This window comes from Papio anubis, chromosome X, assembly GCF_008728515.1.
Source record: "Papio anubis isolate 15944 chromosome X, Panubis1.0, whole genome shotgun sequence".
NCBI classification, from domain to species: Eukaryota; Metazoa; Chordata; class Mammalia; order Primates; family Cercopithecidae; genus Papio; species Papio anubis.
Genome location: NC_044996.1, coordinates 11612347 through 11631938, shown reverse-complemented (window position 1 = coordinate 11631938; position 19592 = coordinate 11612347). Strand labels below are relative to the sequence as shown.

The following is a 19592-nucleotide window of genomic DNA, read 5'->3' as shown; positions in this document are numbered from 1 at the left end:
CATACTTTAATACTTGAAAACATTTATGTCTCAAGTATTTATCTTTGGAAAATGTATTCTGCTTTCAAATCTATCCCTTTCTCTTTTTTTTGAGACAGGGCCGCTCTGTCGCTCAGGCTAGAGTGCAGTGGCGTGATGACGGCTCACTGCAGCCTTGTCCTCCTAAGCTTAAGCGATCCTCCCACCTCAGCCTCCCTAGTACCTGGGACTACAGGTGCACCCCACCACGCCTGGCTATTTTTTTTAATTTTACTTTTTATAGAGATGGCTTTTCACCTTGCTGCCCAGACTGTTTGTCTTGGCATCTTAATGTGCTGAGATTATAGGCGTAAGTCACCATGCCCAGCCTGCTTTCAAGTCTATTCTGCTTTCAAAGTTAAAAATTCCCTAATTCTCCTGTGAAAATGAAAACATGGTGTAGTGGAAAACTTCAAGATCCGGGGTCAAACCTTGACTGTCACTTACTCACCATGTGACCTCGGGCAAACTGTTTACCTTCCCTGAATTTATTTTATTTTATTTTATTCTATTTTATTTTATTTTGAGAGAGTCTCACTCTGTTGCCTGGGCTGGAGTGCAGTGGCATGGCCACAGTTGATGGCGGCCTTGACCTCCTTGGCTCAAGTGATCCTCCCGCCTTAGCCTTCCAAGTACCTGGGGCTACAAGCATGTGCTACCATTCCCCACTAATTTTTGTATTTGTTGTAGAGAAGGTTTTTCCCATGTTACCCAGGCTGGTTTTGAAATCCTGGGCTCAAGCGATCTCCCCACCTCAGCCTCACAAAGTGCTGGGATTACAGGAATGAGCCACCATGCCTGGCCACTTAACCTCATTTTTAAAATAAGTATAATAATCCCTTCCTTGTTCATAGAACTAAGTGAAATATTTGTAGGCAACATAGCAAAGAAGAGGCACTCAACAGATAGTAGCTACTATTGTATGGGTTAGATTATGATCTGAAAACTTCCTTTCATGTTCTGAATTCCACGAAATTTGTAAAAATGAGCTATTAGTATGTTTTTCAAATTGTATAGATAGAAAAAAAGGGTTCCATTGTCATATAAGTTTGTGAAATGCCACATGCCATCCCCCTTTTCCCTTGGTAAACAAAAGTTCATTTAAACATAATTAATTGTGTTGAAAAACCCCAAAGTAAAAATAAAATGTTTAGCTTTATGGAACCAAGGGTCTTTTAACTTATTTGATCGTGGAAACATTTCTTCCTAGAAGATATATTAACATCCTAAGAACTTTCTTGTATTCACTTAAAGAAATAGCAAGTGTGTGGCCGGGTGTGGTGGCACATGCCTGTAATCCCAGAACTTTAGGAGGCCGAGATGGGCAGATCACCTGAGGTCAGAAGATCGAGACCAGCCTGGACAACATGGCAAAACTCTGTCTCTACTAAAAATACAAAAATTAGCTGGGCATGGTGGCACATGCCTGTAATCCCAGCTACTCAGGTGGCTGAGGGAGGAGAATTGCTTGAACCCAGGAGGCAGAGGTTGCAGTGAGCCGAGATCACACTACTGCACTCCAGCCTGGGTGACAGAGCGAGGTTCTGTCTCAAAAATAAAGAAATAAAAATGAAAGAGAAATAGCAAGTTTGTGACTGTTAAAATGCCAGAATATAAAGAAATCTTCAATATTAAAAAAACTGAATAATCTGTGATACCTGGATACAAAAATTAAGGCTGATTTGATTTTGAACAGCAGCAAGACAAGGCAAGATAAATGAGGAATACAGTGAAAGTGAAAGATAACTGACTAGGGCCAAGATTTGGCATTATAATCACTTTCAGTTGTTTAGTGTTTTAACGACTTAATTCCAAACTGCCTTTGGAACTAAGGGTATTCAGGATCTTGTTGAAATTCTTAGTGCAGTTGTTTTTTTCCCTGATGGAGGGAGACACAGTATATCAGTATAGACCTACGATTCTGGTTGTACTCCTAAGAAGCCAAGATGAAATAAGGTAAAACATTTGGAGGAAGACTGTGAGGGTATTGCAAAACTCACAATATTTGAATTCTTACATTTTAGGAAGAACATCAAATTTGTTTTTTTTTTCAATGGCCATAAATAGTGCTGGAGTTTTCTTAACACTTTTATTTATGTATGTATTCACTTCCTTTGTTAAGCTAGCAATTCTGCATCACTTCCTACTGTTCTATTGGGATGTCACCTGTAGTCCTAGGAGACAGAAAAGGGACTGCGAGACTAAAGGATTGGGTTTTTAAATTACTTTGAAAGCAAAATAAGCAGAAAACATGGAAGTTGTTACTTCTGTTTTATTTTATGAGCGTCCACTTTATCTTTTTAAGTAGAAAAATATTTTATTTTAAAGCATTCATTTTAAAAAGTTGAACATTAATCACAGACAAGTTCTGAGGAATATTGTGAATTGTAATTTATCGATGATCTAGCTGCGGTTGCTTTCAGATTTGTCTCCATATCCATATGAAAAATAACATTTCACAGTTATTGCAGTTAAATATAGCCAAGTCTCAGAACAGTTTCTAAAGTTGAATAAAGATAGGCATTTAAATCATCTGATATTTACTGTCCAAATCTGGCCTTTTCAGTTATCACAGTACTTAGAATTTTCAGGTAAACTTTTTTTGCTCATTCTATTGACTCTTGTTAACATTTATAGTGAAAGACAAACATTTCACCTATCCGGATAAAATATATTCAGCTTCCTGAATTGTTAACATTTAGAATAAAGGCCACCTTGTTTTGATACCCATTACTACTTTCAAATTGCATTACACAATAAAATGCAAATATGAGTTATTAATTAACAGGATCTGTTTTGTCCAAACGTGCAACAGTAGAGGGATTTTTCAACATTCTGCAGCTGTTACCTATGAAGGAAACACCATTCACTTTACTAAAAGGAGCTGCACAAGTACATATGTTGTTACAGACGAAAATTTAGTGTTTCCTTAAGCAATGCTATTTCATAATGGATTTCGCATTGAATATAATAAATGTTACCAATGCTGCCTAATTTCTGTCTCTAGGTTGTTTTTAAAAGAGAGGATGATTAAAGTTTTCAAGGCAATGTGGAGTGAAGGTAGAGAAAGAGTTGTTCATGAAAGACAATGTTTAGCAAGGTCTTAAAGAAATATGCCCATATATGCATATCTATTTAAATGTTCATTTACATATTGTATGTGCATCTCTGTATACATGTTGTGCCTGGCCAACATTCCTGTGAATATAACCTGAAGGAAGTACCATAAAATGACAAAATAAGAAAAACAATAAAACATACATATGAATGACTACGATAGACGGTATAGAAGGTAGGCCATTATTCACAAATAATGCAATAAATCCTTTGCCCATCAGACGTTTTTACCTAGATTTGGGGCCTTTAAAACGTCAACCAGTTATGGTAAATGTTTAACTGTAGGAGTTCAGGCAGACAGCCAAATTCTGGTTTCAAAGCTGTTGCTAGTTTTAGCTTAAAGATTTTTTTTTTTTTTCATTTTTAAGCAAGAACATTTCTGGATACCGGTTGTGCTCTATTGTGGCTAGAGCCGCTGGAATTTGAATAAGTGAATTGGGCAGCACATTGGTCCTGAAGAAATGGGCCTGGCAGTATTACCTGAACGTGGCAAATAGTAGGCTACCAAGAGTCCTAGGGAAATACTTCCCATTTATAACTTAGCTCTACTTACCTAAAGCTAGTTTATTCCCACAGACACGAAGCGTGAGTGGTTTTTCTTAGCCAAGCTCCTACAAAAAACAGCAAGGTTGGGGGATGGGAGCACATGGAATGTTTATGCCTTTTGTTTAGGAAAGCCAGGTGTCTGAAATACATACATGATAGCCAACTCCTCTGCTCCCCTCCCCCAGGTTTACTTATTTTCTTAACAGGCTTATTGACGAAATTATCAATCTGCATGTAACTGTTTTGAACATTGGCCCTTCCTTAGAATATCCCTACCCTCTTGTTGAAGCACTAACAAATAGGTAGAAGAAGGGGCCCAGACAATCCACACGTTGGATTTGCAGCCACTAGGATATTTCAGTCAGCTGCTAAAGTCTCTTTGGTATAGACAAGGAGGGGGCGACTGAAGTGACTTTTCTTAGTCCATTTCCTCTCCTTCTCTCCCTCTCCCGAAGGTATTCCTTGGGTCCCTTCCATTTCCCTCTTCACAGTCCCTCCTGAGCGGTCCCAAAGCTTCAAACCTTGTTCTCCAACCCCCTTTCCCTAATGTCTCCCAACTACCATCCCCTTCCCCAATCAAACTCCCCTCCCGGTCACCACCAAAGCCCGGAGAAGTGGAACGCACACAATGCCTCCCTTATAGGGCTTGAGCTGGGAACTGAGCATGCTCAGTAGCCAAAGTAGATTTTTTTTTTTTTTTTTTTTCTTTTGGTCGCAAGTGCGGCATCTCTCTCAGTCCCACGCCTCTCTTTCCTCAACCCCTATCCCCTGTCCCCACCCCCAGCTCCCAAATCATCCGGCTTAACCCGTTCCGCACCAAAGGCCCACGGAGTTCTAAGGTGCGGATAATTAACCCGACTCCTAACCCGGCTAAATAGTCTCACTTTAGGCTAAAGCCTCACACTTTCGCCTTAAAGCCCCCGGCCCCTTACGCGCAGACAGGTAGGGGGAGTGCGAATACTACTGGATCCTAGGAAACTGGTTCCCAAGAAGGCTCCTTCCAGGATCGACCGCTACGGAGAAGTATTCCAGGAGCCCTCTGTTCTGCGGGGTGACAATTAGCCAAAGGTACCGTACCCGTGATACAAAATCCAAGTATGATTGTTGCATTTGAATGTCATTGTTGTTGACTCATTCCTCTCCATCCTGTAATTATTCAATTTCGCGTAGGCTCGACGACCCTATCGATCTCCCTCGGCCCCCCTCCCCCAGGCTCTCCAGTGTTTCTTGGCTTTTCCTGGCTTCTTGGTTGCTCTCTCAAAGGAATGCCCCGTGTGTGTGTGTGTGTGTGTGTGTGTGTGTGTGTGTGTGTGTGCGCCTTCGTTATTAGGGGACTGGAAGAGAAGAAAAAGGCTCGAGTGTGTGTGTGTATGTGGTGGGGGGATGAAGGCAAGCGCGCCCTTGTTAGAGGACTGGGGTCTCCACGCCTGAGGAAAGGGGTCGCTCCTCCCTAGGGAATGTTTTAGGCAAAAAGAGGGGGCGGATACCGGGAGGAAAGCGCGCTGTCTTTCTGGGTGTGTGGGTAGAAGAGGAATCAAATGGGCATGTCTGGGTGGGGGACGGGGGTAGGAGCTCAGGAATGTGAGGGGGTCGAAGTGGTCGAGTGTTGGGAGGGAGGACTGCTTGTGTGCGGGGTGAGGGGGGAGTGGAGAGCGGGGGCGGGGATTCAGCGCGTGTATGTAAAGGTGCAGCCCGTGTGCTAGGCTCTGGGTGCGCGCGCGGTGTCTGCTCGGGTGCGCGCGCGCGCCGCTGTCCGCCTGCCCGCCTGCTGGGGCTGCTCGGCGGGTTTGACGGGCGAGCGGGCGCGAAGGAGCTCTGTCCGGAATCACATAGAGACCATCGTGGAAACAGCAGCGCAGGTCGCGGCGCCGCGGGCCCTGCACAAGACGCTGGGCTCTAGAGGTGGGTGAATTTCCAGCGGGAGCTGCACAAGCTGCACCGACACGCGCTCTGCCTCTTCCCCGCTCAGCTCAGTAGCGCGTGTGCGTGCGTGTGTGTGTGTGTGTGTGTGTGTGTGTGTGAGAGAGAGAGAGAGATCGCGCGCGCGGGCACGCGCGCGGAGGGGGCAAGTAGCTTATTATTTTTAGTTTGAGTCCTGTTCGTTTGGGGCCGGTCGAGTGGCCAAAGTGGCCGAGGTGGCTAATCCTGCCCTCCACCTCCCACTTGCCTGCCTACGGCGCGGTCGCATGCCGCTGAGGACCGGAAAGGATCCGGGTGTCCTTGGCATCGCTGCCCCCCCATACCCCGGGCGACCAGGGCGGCGGGGCAAGTGTACTGGTCTCGGGTGGCTCCGGCTGTCGGGCCGCTTGGCTGGGTTGGGCTATATTTTTACGCCCCACTCGCAGCCACTTTCTGCAGACGTGGATCTGAGGCTCGGGGCAGTGGCCCGCGGGCTAGTCGGAGACTGCTAGCGCTCGGCAAGACTAGGAATACCAGAGGAAGAGCCGGTGGGTAACTCTAAAAGCTCTGCAAAGCCAGGCGAGCGCTGCTAGCGCGACTTTGCAAGGTGCCTAAATGTTGAGCTGATTTTTGGCATAGTGAGAACAGGATTTATGTAGCTGGCCGGGGAGGGAGCACAGGCAAGGGGGAGCCTGGGCCGCCGCTCGCAGCCACAAAACCACAGGGTCCCTCTGCCCGTGGCAAGCAGGTCAGTAACACCCTAGTGCCAACGTCTTCAGGCGGCCTGATCTGGCCATCTCTTCCTCCTCACCCACCGCACGCCTGGGTCTAGAGAGGTCCACTGAAACTCCAGCAGCTGCCCCTTGTGGGACGGGAGCGCGTGGAGAAATGTGTGAGCAGCGGGACTGAAGGCCCCCGCGACATCCCGCGCGGTACCCCGCCTCCGCTACACGGCCCGCCAGGCTGCTGCTTGGGCCCCTGACGCGGAGGGGGCTGCGCGCCGGCTCCGGGAACAGGGATGCGGCAAACATTGCGGTACGCGCCAGGGGCCCCTCCAGCCTCCTCGCCACCCGCCCGAGGTAGCGCACCGGGGGTGGCAATGGCCGGGTCTCTCCGCGAACCTCTACCACTTCCATCCGAGCCTTAGGCGGGCCAGCGGGGTTTCTTTCCCGAGTGAGCTCTCCGGGAGCCACCTCGGCCCACCGCCCTGCAGCCCATCAGTGGTCTGCCCTCCTCAGGCCGCCTCTCTCCTCCCAGTCGCGGACTGCCAGGCGCTGCACTCTGGTGGATGCAGGATTTGGTTTTGGTAGGGCTAGATTTGTTCAGTCCTGGTGGGTCGTGGGAGCCAAGGGTCTTTCAGGGCACGGAGAGGAAGACGGAGAGACCGAGAGGGAGACGGACAGCTCCCAGCAGCCACAGAGAAGGCTCTTGGTACCCAACTGGTACTTTGTGGGCTTTTTCTTTTCTTTTTTGCGTTTTTCCCTTGGTGTTTAAATGTGCATGTTTCGGTGGTACCACGCGAGTGTGAGGCTTTATTTGCATGCATTCAGTGCCCCCTTTACTCTCTTCGTAGCTCCCCTCTCGGAGCTCTTTTTCTTCCTTTCTCCACATTTCCATGGTCTCTTGCCCTTTCAGTACCTCTTTTCCTCTCTCCTTGGTGGACCAACTGGACTCTTTCTCTCTCTTGCCTGCCCCTCCAGCTGCTTGTGGCTTCCTCTGTTTCACAAGAGCTGCATTTGGGAACTTCCTGGCTCGTCCTAGTGACTTTTCCCCCCTTGCTACTTAAAGTAGAAATTGCCAGGAGGAGGAGGGCAGCTTCTTATGCATTTTCAGATTTGTTGAGATTCCTGGTTCTTGTTTTTGTACTGAATTCGGATTATAAGGAATTTTTTTTTTTTTAATTTTCTGCGTTTGGTTTTTAGTTTGGTTGCTTTTGGGTTTCTTTGTTTTGAGGTGGGTGGGGTGGTGCTTTAGTAACAAGAAATGACTCAACTGAACCAAAATAGCTGTCGAAAACCACATTCATAACAAGGCAAAAAATATCAAGTGAAATTTTGATTTTACAATGAAAGTTGCTTTAGGTGATGTCATAGTTAAGAATTATGACTTCTTTTTTGCAATGCCAATCATGCTCTCATGGTGAATAGGGGAAATGCACGTCTATATGGCAGCCAAATAGCATCTCAGCAGTGCTGGCTGTATTCTGAACCAAACTACTTAAAATGCAAATCCTCCTGGGTCATGGCTAATGGATTGTCTACCTTGAGACATGTTCGGTTTTACCACTAGCTGATTCCTCGTGGGCAAAATAAACAAAGGAGTTTCTGTGTGACACTTCTTTCTTTGCATCATTTCCTTATTGCGTGTCCCTGGGTAGTCTACGTATTTAATTAATATTTGGAGGTAACGATATTGAAATTACACCCAGCTTCCCATTCATGATGGAAAAGACTAACGTTGCTAAAATAGCATCAATAAAATGCACGCAGCTTGTGTCGTTTAATCTTTTCCAGGAAGCATCGTGTATATTTGTATATATATGCAGGATTTAAGGACCCGAACACGATGGGTTATTTTGCTAAGCATTGAACTCTACTAACGAGTGATTCTTTATGTGTTTATAGTCAGGGACATGGGGTGGTAATATTAGGAAGGACGGGTGGGTGTTTGGAAGTGATGATTTTAGGACGAAAAATGTGCTGTACTGAACATATTTGGTGCTGTAGAAAAAGCTACTCAAAGATTGTGATGTGTGAACTCCTCTTCCTCAGCAGTTGCAGTCTGTGGTCAAAGTAAAAGAGATAAGCAGTTAAGCCGACGATCAGTCGGACCTGGATTCAAAATGGTAAATAAAGGTGTGGGAGAGGGCCAGGGAGGCAAGAGAGCCAGTTCTCAAAGTGGAAAGGCTGCCTGGAGATTAGCTAAGCAACGCAGGAGTAAGCAGGTTACTCTGCTGCTTTCAGAGGCTCAAAGACAAAAGGCCTTTTGCTCCCTCTTTGGGAAATGACTGACAGGAAGTTAGAGACTGTTTATTTACCAGAAAATAAAAGTTGGCCATCCCTTACTCAGTTGTTTTTCTAGAACTGCACAGATTCATCTGTGTCTTTGAAGGCAGCAGTGTACAGGAGTAAACTGATTGACAGAAACGAGCTTACCTATGGGGCTATAGCACAAGCAAATCTCTTCCCAGGTCACCGTCCCTTGGTCTTTTAACAGTCCCTGCTACAGCAGCCCAGTCCTCCCATTTCCATCCTCCAGTGAACTCTGAGCTCTAATATGTTTTGTATTCAGCCTCTCTATCTAGCTGAAGCTTAGAGAATAGATATCCACTAATCAAAATGGCTTTGTGGTGCAAACTCGATGGCATACTTGATGGTCTTGGTCATTTGAAGTGCAAATAGGAAGCTTAAGGCCTGTGTTCAAGGGCAGGGTTTGATGGTCCATGTGGAAAAAATGTTTTCAGATTGTAAGATTTCAGCATGATTAATAATATATTTTCCTATTGTTGGTTGTGTGTTCTGCACATGTGAATTTTGTATAAACCACAGGTATGGAAAATAAAATGGATGGCAGTTTTGGTGGTTATTATTGTTTGACTGAGTGAGACTATTTGGAGGTTTGGTTGCCTTAAAAATACAACTCTGGTAATTATAGCCATGTGTTCACTATGGTATGATTTAAATACAAGTAATTTTTCAAGTAATGACCATTGAAAAAATGTTTTCTTTTTATTTTTTAGATTATTTCTCTTTATTCAGAAGCATACAGTTGTTTGCTGATTGCAAGAAGATGTTTCTTTGGCTGTTTCTGATTTTGTCAGCCCTGATTTCTTCGACAAATGCAGATTCTGACATATCGGTGGAAATTTGCAATGTGTGTTCCTGCGTGTCAGTTGAGAATGTGCTCTATGTCAACTGTGAGAAGGTTTCAGTCTACAGACCAAATCAGCTGAAACCACCTTGGTCTAATTTTTATCACCTCAATTTCCAAAATAATTTTTTAAATATTCTGTATCCAAATACATTCTTGAATTTTTCACATGCAGTATCCCTGCATCTGGGAAATAATAAACTGCAGAACATTGAGGGAGGAGCCTTTCTTGGGCTCAGTGCATTAAAGCAGTTGCACTTGAACAACAATGAATTAAAGATTCTCCGAGCTGACACTTTCCTTGGCATAGAGAACTTGGAGTATCTCCAGGCTGACTACAATTTAATCAAGTATATTGAACGAGGAGCCTTCAATAAGCTCCACAAACTGAAAGTTCTCATTCTTAATGACAATCTGATTTCATTCCTTCCTGATAATATTTTCCGATTCGCATCTTTGACCCATCTGGATATACGAGGGAACAGAATCCAGAAGCTCCCTTATATCGGGGTTCTGGAACACATTGGCCGTGTCGTTGAATTGCAGCTGGAAGATAACCCTTGGAACTGTAGCTGTGATTTGTTGCCTCTAAAAGCTTGGCTGGAGAACATGCCATATAACATTTACATAGGAGAAGCTATCTGTGAAACTCCCAGTGACTTATATGGAAGGCTTTTAAAAGAAACCAACAAACAAGAACTATGCCCTATGGGCACCGGCAGTGATTTTGATGTGCGCATCCTGCCTCCATCTCAGCTGGAAAATGGCTACACCACTCCCAATGGTCACACCACCCAAACATCTTTACACAGATTAGTAACTAAACCACCAAAAACAACAAATCCTTCCAAGATCTCTGGAATCGTTGCAGGCAAAGCCCTCTCCAACCGCAATCTCAGTCAGATTGTGTCTTACCAAACAAGGGTGCCTCCTCTAACACCTTGCCCGGCACCTTGCTTCTGCAAAACACACCCTTCAGATTTGGGACTAAGTGTGAACTGCCAAGAGAAAAATATACAGTCTATGTCTGAATTGATACCGAAACCTTTAAATGCGAAGAAGCTGCACGTCAATGGCAATAGCATCAAGGATGTGGACGTGTCAGACTTCACTGACTTTGAAGGACTGGATTTGCTTCATTTAGGCAGCAATCAAATTACAGTGATTAAGGGAGACGTATTTCACAATCTCACTAATTTACGTAGGCTATATCTCAATGGCAATCAAATTGAAAGACTCTATCCTGAAATATTTTCAGGTCTTCATAACCTGCAGTATCTGTATTTGGAATACAATTTGATTAAGGAAATCTTAGCAGGCACCTTTGACTCCATGCCAAATTTGCAGTTACTGTATTTAAACAATAATCTCCTAAAGAGCCTGCCTGTTTACATTTTTTCCGGAGCACCCTTAGCTAGACTGAACCTGAGGAACAACAAATTCATGTACCTGCCTGTCAGTGGGGTCCTTGATCAGTTGCAGTCTCTTACACAGATTGACTTGGAGGGCAACCCATGGGACTGTACTTGTGACTTGGTGGCATTAAAGCTGTGGGTGGAGAAGTTGAGCGACGGGATTGTTGTGAAAGAACTGAAATGTGAGACGCCTGTTCAGTTTGCCAACATCGAACTGAAGTCCCTCAAAAATGAAATCTTATGTCCCAAACTTTTAAATAAGCCGTCTGCACCATTCACAAGCCCTGCACCTGCCATTACATTCACCACTCCATTGGGTCCCATTCGAAGTCCTCCTGGTGGGCCAGTGCCTCTGTCTATTTTAATCTTAAGTATCTTAGTGGTCCTCATTTTAACTGTGTTTGTTGCTTTTTGCCTTCTTGTTTTTGTCCTGCGACGCAACAAGAAACCCACAGTGAAGCACGAAGGCCTGGGGAATCCTGAGTGTGGCTCCATGCAGCTGCAGCTAAGGAAGCATGACCACAAAACCAATAAAAAAGATGGACTGAGCACAGAAGCTTTCATTCCACAAACTATAGAACAGATGAGCAAGAGCCATACTTGTGGCTTGAAAGAGTCAGAAACTGGGTTCATGTTTTCAGATCCTCCAGGACAGAAAGTTGTTATGAGAAATGTGGCCGACAAGGAGAAAGATTTATTACATGTAGATACCAGGAAGAGACTGAGCACAATTGATGAGCTGGATGAATTATTCCCTAGCAGGGATTCCAATGTGTTTATTCAGAATTTTCTTGAAAGCAAAAAGGAGTATAATAGCATAGGTGTCAGTGGCTTTGAGATCCGCTATCCAGAAAAACAACCAGACAAAAAAAATAAGAAATCACTGATAGGTGGCAACCACAGTAAAATTGTTGTGGAACAAAGGAAGAGTGAGTATTTTGAACTGAAGGCGAAACTGCAGAGTTCCCCTGACTACCTACAGGTCCTTGAGGAGCAAACAGCTTTGAACAAGATCTAGGTCACGTAATCTTACTTCATACAGAGGACATTTATTTAATGATGAAAGTGCCTTTTGTTGACTTCTAACTTCCAAATACTATATTATCAATAGGCATAGAGGCAGGTGTTTCCAAGGGTGTCTCATTAACTGTAGCTGCAAAGATGTGTCAAGTAGAAGAGAATATGTTTAATAGATTTTACTACATAAAACCTATACTGTGGAGTCCTGTGGGGATACTGCAAACTCTGTTGCCAAAGGGATGCTTTATACACGTAATACTGAATTTAACCTTAAGAGGCAAATCTGTTTTGTATCCCAATGCAAAACCTTCGTCTCTTTGTGCTTTGTAAAGCAAACTCAAGAAAACTGGTACAGGTGTTTGTACCTCAGCTGGGTCCTTTATCTTGCACGTAGATTAAGTTGGTGGAACTGGAATAATCCTTTTGATTTGTGGCATTGTAACAACTCCGTGTAAAGATTATCTGAAAAGTAAAAAAACAAAAAAACAAACAAAAAAAAAAGCATGCAAAGAGAGAACATTCGATAGTATTTGTAAATTGGTAACCTTTATGGCCTGCATCTTGAAACTGCTGGATTTATAATGTTAAATTGTGCAAATACTTGTTTAAAATATAACATGCATTACATAACTATAAAATAAATTTGAATACTTTAAGCATTACCTGTCTATACGTAAAAATCTAAAAGAAAAAATCAACGTGAGTTAGATAGCATTTGTGATGATCTGAAGAAATATGTGATGTTTATCAGAATTAAACATGGCTCAAATTAAATTAACACTAGAGTTTGTTCTCAGTTAGGTGAAATACCCACAATCCTTAAAGGTTGTCCAAAATAAGCAGAGTGCTTACTGTGTGAGCGCACCCAAAGCTATTTTTGTAACATAATTCATATTTATGAAGTACTTTGTATACTAAATAGAAAAATGTGTACTCCTTAATATGTATTTAATATGCCTGACTTGTTTTCCTGATCGCAGTGAATTTACCAGTAAGTATAAATGTAGACAGAAAAAAATATACTAAACTGAAACAAGCTGATGTGTACAGAAATATTCTGGACTTTGTGATCAGGTGTAACTTAAAAACAAAAAAAAATTAAAAACAAAAAAAAGAAAAAATACAAAAGAAAAGTTAACTCTGTGCTATTCTTGTGAATTTAGCATATTATCTTCAGATTTGTTACCAACTGTGCATTTAAAAATAAGTTCCTTAGTTTTCTAGTATTGTGTCTGGGGCAGTTGTTATTTGCCATCAGTTGTCTTGCTTTTCAGGATTCTATGAGCTTAATTCAAATAGTTTTCGCTACAAGTATTTAAAAAATAATGAATAAGGTTAATAGTTATATCTTGTATGCATCAGTATCCTGTTCTTTCATCATTCAGACCACTATCAGATAATCTAGTAGAACTGTAAACATCATGGTAATCTTGGCTATGAAAGCCACACTGTAAAAATGCTTGCATTGGTTTCAGATGAGTTCACAGTCTGCAACTACAAATGATACGCCCCTGTGTTTGCTTTTGCTAAGATCTAAGTCAAAATTTGTTTAAGGAATAAAGTAACTGAGAATGGGTGATTTCGGAACTTTTGTAGGAGCTCCCGATTAACAAAGTGATATTCAGAAACACATTGTCTTCTTGGCCTGCCTGCATATATATATATAGATATATAGATCTATATAGATATACATATATATGTGTGTGTGTATATATATATGCGTGTGTGTATATATGTGTGTGTATATATATACATATATGTGTGTGTGTGTGTGTATATATATAGTGTGTGCGTGTGAGAGAGTGTGTGTCCCATCTTTTTTAATTACCTTATAAATCAGTAAGATAACCAAGAAAGTAAACATAGCCATTCCTCATGATTGCAAGTGGCATATTTTTTTGTTGCAGCTTCCAAAACGATATTATGTTTATAGTTGCAGTAGCTGTTCCTTTACTAATCACTAATTTCAGGGCTTTATGTGTTTGTTGCAAGACAAAAAGAAAAAAGAAGCTTGGCTTTCTTGGGTGTGTGTGTATGCGTGTGTGTGAGTGTGTGTATATATATGTGGGTATATATTCATACATATAGATAATTTGGAAATCTTTTTTAAATAGCAAAAACGTCTCCATGTGTATGTGCTGGTGCTCTTAAAACTTTAGTGTGTAATTTTAATTTTTATGATGTCTGTGAAAACTTTATATGAATATAAAATAATTCAAACAAATAATTGCTTTCTGATCTTGAAAGAAAAGACAAGATGTGTGCCCAACAGCTTTTTTCATCCACAGTTTCATAAGGACTTTTGATATGCCATTACCATGCATGCACACATCCACGGATTAAAGGGCTCCTAATGTATACTGACAGGATAAAGATACAAAGGCTTCAAAGAAAGTGCTTTAGTTTAGTCTGTCAATAAAGTATGGCTTGAGGGATCTTAAATAGACACTTATAGGAGGAATCAGAAAGTTCCACTCATGATCTGGGGATAATAGGTCATTTGAATGATACCTTTTATTCAGTGTGGTGATGTTTTGAAGATGTTTCAAGGTTTCTGCAGAATTGTCAATGGCAAGAGTACCTGCCACCATCTCAAAAGCTTGCTGTAGCATATCGGCTATCTCATACTCTTCTGCTAAAAGGTATCAATGTTCAACTTTTTTTTAAAAAGTAATTTAACGTACGTGGTTATTTGGAGGTTCAAATTGTAAATGAAAGTAACAAATTCTTGGTTAAGGCTAATATATTTTCCTTAACTGAAGTCATTGTGCCTACATTATATAGTGTATACAATTTTGCACCTGTCTTTCATTAGTTCTAGTTGTACATTTTATGATAATGTAGTTAGGTATAAGTTCTGAGTTGAGTACAAGAACAGTTAAAATACTGTATCTACATTTTGTTGGCTTCAACTATAACCTTGATGTTAGTTTAACCCCTTGAGGTATGATATGTACATCAGTACAACATTTTCAGTGGAACTCGGATGCAAACCTATAAAATCCAAGAAGTGCTCATTTCTAATGTGGTCTGACACATCGTGGGCTTCTTGGCACTATGTTCATGTGTATGGACTATGTTAGAATGATTGCAAACAAATTTAGATCTTATGAAATCAGTGAAGGGGTTGAGATAATATATTGTGTCCATGTAATATAAATCAAGTTTTAAATTATTTTTTTATGAAATCAATAAAGATGATTCAATTCTTTAAAAGTAAGTCTTTGTGTAATTTTATGAGAAAGCAGCTATTAAAGTAGAGTGATTCAAGTCTATAAGGCAATTTATATTCTATATTTAGTTTTTCATTCTGAATAAACTGCAAAAATATATTAATTAGAAATTTATTTAAGATCATCTTCCTTTTGTTGCTTTTTTTAAACACTTACTTTTTTTTAAGCCATAAGGATGCATAAATTATACAGGACATGACCTTATGAGTAATATCAACAGGTATTTCAGAAATAACAGAACACGTCTAGAAATGTATGGTGGTAATATTAATCTATAATATTTTTTGCATGATTTGTACATTGACATTGTATGAAATGAGCACAGTGAGGTTTTTTTTGCTGTTATTGTCGCATCCAAAGAGTTGGAGAGAAACTATATTAAGAATGTATTTATAATCACTATTTTAAAATAAAGTAAAAAAAATTGTATTGTTTTTACCCTGATTTGATTATTAGTATTTTAGGTTAATTTGTAAGAGAAAAATCAAGTAATGCTGTAAAAGCTAATGTAAATCACAGAAAAGAACTGTTTTAATGACTTTTGTTTGCTTTTAATAACATCAAGGTATTAGAATTTATTAATTGCCATTTTTATGAAAGTATTAATAAAATTGTTTGCTACAATGATATTTCTGAAGCCACAGTTTGTTAAATATATTTGTCTTTCCATTATTTTTCAGAAAAAATAAAGCAGTAACCAAACTGATCATTTCACCCAGATTTGAGGGTAAGATATAGCTTTAGAATACTGTTTGTATTCAACTTAACTGCTAAATCTCTGTTTAAAAAAAAATGCTTTCTTTAGAAACATATTTTCAATCTGTGTTCCTTCCCACTGGCAGCCCCTTTGGAGAAGAGTCAGACAGTGCCAAGATCAACATGCTTTGATTCTTGCCCATTCTTTTCAATCAGTTGGATTCTGACATAACTTCAGATAAGCAAATCTTAACTATCTCAACAATCTTAACTATCTGCTCAAATACTTTTAGAAAACCTTCAGTACCTCTGTATTCCATTGCCAGTTTGCATGGTTACAGGTTAGTTACCCACTTTATGGAGTGAATTGTGATTTGTATTTGGTTCTTTTAAAGATGACCAAAATTATCAATCCGTCACTTTACCAAAATTATTACTGTTGTGGAAAATGAACTAATTGCATTATGGTTAACTTGAGGGCAGAAAGGAATATAACTGACTATATTGCCCAATAGAGTGGGTTTATATATTTATGGTAAGACAAGTAAAGACAGAAACAGAGAAAGAGAATATAAATTAAGATTGTTGTTGCTTTACACGTATACATAGGTATGCTGGAGGTGTGAACAGTATAGATAGCATATACAAGGACTTTTAGACTAAATGCCTTATGCATCTGAGGAGATACACTGCAGGATTGTGTTATTTTATTTATTTATGAGTACTGAGCACAGAGCTTTGGGTTCCAGCCACTTCTGTTATGTAGACAAGTGGCATCAAATCAAGGTTTGGCATCATTTCTCGTGCTCTATCCAATTAGTCACTGTGGTCAGATGGGCTGAACTAAAATAAAATATCCTGTTTGTGGCTTCACTTACCGAGAATAACTGGTGACATATATCGAGTTCACCTGATAATTGTTAACTCTCAATTTCAGATTTCCTAAGGATCTGTTCTTTATTTAAAAGCAAATGGGAAGTCAAATGAATTTTAATAACTTACTTTGTACAAAACTGCCCTTAATCTAATTTTGAATTTTATTTTGTTTTATTTATTTATTTATTTATTTAATGTCTTTTCAGTTTCTACTGGTTGATAGGATTGTGTTTTAAAAGGGGGAAATCAAGGAAGGGAAACTGTGTTGTTTTTCTGATATGAAATGACTTTTTTTAATTTTAAAAAAAATATTTTAACCTGTTGTTCTTATGTCTGCAGGGGGAAAATAAATTAGGGCTCTGAGGCATTTGAATATTTTAGACCAAATAATTGCTATTCAGAATAAAGATTCAAACTTCTCATAATTCATAATTAACATTTCCACTGACAAGAGGACCCAGAACCAGGAAAGAATTACTCAACCCTCCACTTTAGTTTACTTTTGTAGACACTGCCTAAATAGAAATAGAAATTCTGGTGATTTCAGTAACATCAAAAATGACAAATTACCTGTTTAACTTAAAAAGGTCATGAATGAGGCCTTCAGAGAAATAATGTTAATAATATAATGAATACCCATAGGGCAGTGCCTTTAAATTAGCTATATGAAGGAAATAGTCTTTATAAGTTCCTGAACAATCAATTTCTCTTAGTTGGCACCTCACAAATACTAGGTCATGTCAGATGCTGCTGGTTAATAGCTGAAGGAAGGCATGTTGTGCAGTGGACATTGCTCATAGAAGTGTTTGAAAATCATAGTAAGCTTTGTTCTCCCTGCTAAGATTTGCTATGTATATTTCCATCATTGTTTCATGTAAACTGAACCGTTGTGGTAAACTTTTGGAGTTGATATGGAGTAACTTTAATGCTGTTTTCACAAATAAAAGTTTTTTCTTATAGGTCACATTTGTAGCCATTCAGTGTGTTTATTAGTGTGAAATTAGTAAAGCTCAAGTTCAAAAAGAAATGCAAATAATCTGGTTTTTAGCTGATGCAATCATTGTATTAGTTTACATGTCTAGGCCAGGTCTACCTACACACATACACATGCGTACATATAAGAAAGATAGAGGGTAATATGTGCAAATAGTGAATTATGCACAAAGGGAATTGTCTAGTTAATGTAAGCAAAATATTTCTACCTTGACCACCTAGATTTTTCAAATCCAAGTAGATTGGGACCTAAATGTTATTTGTACTGTTTTTTGTTTTTTTTTTTCCTACACTTGAAATTAAAACCTGACCACTTTGTCATATATAGTAGAAATTATGCCCAGTTTATCTCCCAAGACTTCTCTGGATTTCAGTTATGTTTGTTGTCTTCAGATTTTATTTTGATTTTCTTTGTTAACATTTTTCATCACTATCATCCCCAAATTATATGCTTAATAAATGTATAGTGCTGTGTACAATTTTCAGGCAACCAGCCCGTCCAGGTGCAAATCAATGCTGCTACTACCTTTCACAAACGTTATTCAGAGAACTGTATAGGGGCATTTAGAACCCAAATAATCCCAGGATGAGGATTGAATTAGAAATTATTGGAACAGGTATGGGTTTTTTTCCCTTAAAGAAGGAAAAGTTGTTTGAAGATTATGACTAAAGAGCAGGATGAGAACAAAGGAGTATTAAGGGAAAAAATATTTATTTATCAGATAGAATTCAGAACTTAAATACTGAATAAAAGTATCGCAAAATAAGTCAAATTGTAGATTTCTTTCTCCTTATTATTTACCTCAGCTTTATTTCTTTTAAACAGATATGAAATCTAGGCTTTGTCAACACAATAGTAGTTTATGGTTTTTATAGAACCCACTGGTCAATTAAAACATTTAGTTACCTTTGCAACCCCTTGATTGACTGACATCAAGGATTGACTGAATCTCAAAGCCTCCCGATACAGTTTTAGCTGTTAAAAAATGATAAGTAGCATTTGTGTTTAATGAGAATAAGAGGTGAAAAGTGCATATCACAGAAAACCATCATGATAGGGAGCAAAATAAATGAGTACAAACATTTGCGTTCCCAGATACAAAAACTTGTGGTCAAAAAGCTGCTAGACCTTTTGGGTTGTTTTCAGAAATCTTATTTAAAAAAGAAAATATCAAGTGCCTATTTCAGAAGCTATTTCCTGTACGAATCCCCAGGAAGCCATGTATCTGCCATGGATCCCCTTGTTCCATGGCAGGATGTGTCACATTTGCCAAGTCCTCCCTGCTGGAAATTTTTCTCTTCTGCTGTTACAAACAACCAACACTGTCTATGGCATGGGCTAGCTTAGGGAGAATTTTTTTCACTGTTTTTTGGTAGTTAGTGGTAATACACGCAAAAAATCTAGGAGTCTCAATACAAGCGTATATTCACCTTTGTAATATTATCATACTAGAGAGCATTTGGGTCTTGTATGTTTTACACATTGCATCTTTGTTTTTATTCATCAGTTATCCTCTAGCCCACAGAAGCTACTAGTTACTTTATTCATCCCTCTCTTTCAAAGTAGAAGCTAATCACCATCCTGAAATCTCAGTTGTTTATAGAAATGATCATCACACTTCTACGTGCCCATTTCCTTCTATAACTTCTAGAAATATAGAAAATTTAGTACAGCAAGTGATGGATTTAAAAGGAAGTCCTACTGACACACAAAAACATCATGATATGAAGACAGAGTGACTTACCAGAGAAAAACAACTTTAGGAAATCGTTTCTTAAGTTTTAGATTTCCTTGCTTTGCAATTAGACTTCAGTGCCTTCACTTCTGAGCTGGACCCAATGAAATCAGTTTTCACTCTGGGGCCACGCAATAACTAGAAATGATATTGCTGACATGTGGGCAGGTTTG

General features: G+C 40.0%; 1 protein-coding gene across 4 annotated transcripts; it reads left to right on the top strand.

Annotated features, from left to right (window-relative positions):
- Positions 1-4383: 4383 nt before the first annotated feature.
- On the top strand, positions 4384-17654 carry SLITRK4 (SLIT and NTRK like family member 4). 4 transcript variants are annotated; one of them, XM_003918375.3, is made up of 2 exons: positions 4384-4749; positions 9320-17654. In XM_003918375.3, exon 2 carries the CDS (start codon positions 9370-9372, stop codon positions 11881-11883), a length of 2514 nt encoding a protein of 837 aa, XP_003918424.1. In that variant the 5' UTR covers positions 4384-4749; positions 9320-9369; the 3' UTR covers positions 11884-17654. The 4 variants fall into 4 exon arrangements, 3 of the variants coding, with proteins under 3 accessions (XP_003918424.1, XP_003918425.1, XP_003918426.1); XM_003918376.3 differs by lacking the exon at positions 4384-4749 and adding an exon at positions 5276-5583; XM_003918377.5 differs by lacking the exon at positions 4384-4749 and adding an exon at positions 5761-6128.
- Positions 17655-19592: the final 1938 nt, after the last annotated feature.

Coding starts and splice junctions, on each gene's coding strand:
- SLITRK4 (XM_003918375.3), top strand. CDS start 9,370: ATGTTTCTTTGGCTGTTTCTGATTTTGTCAGCCCTGATTTCTTCGACA.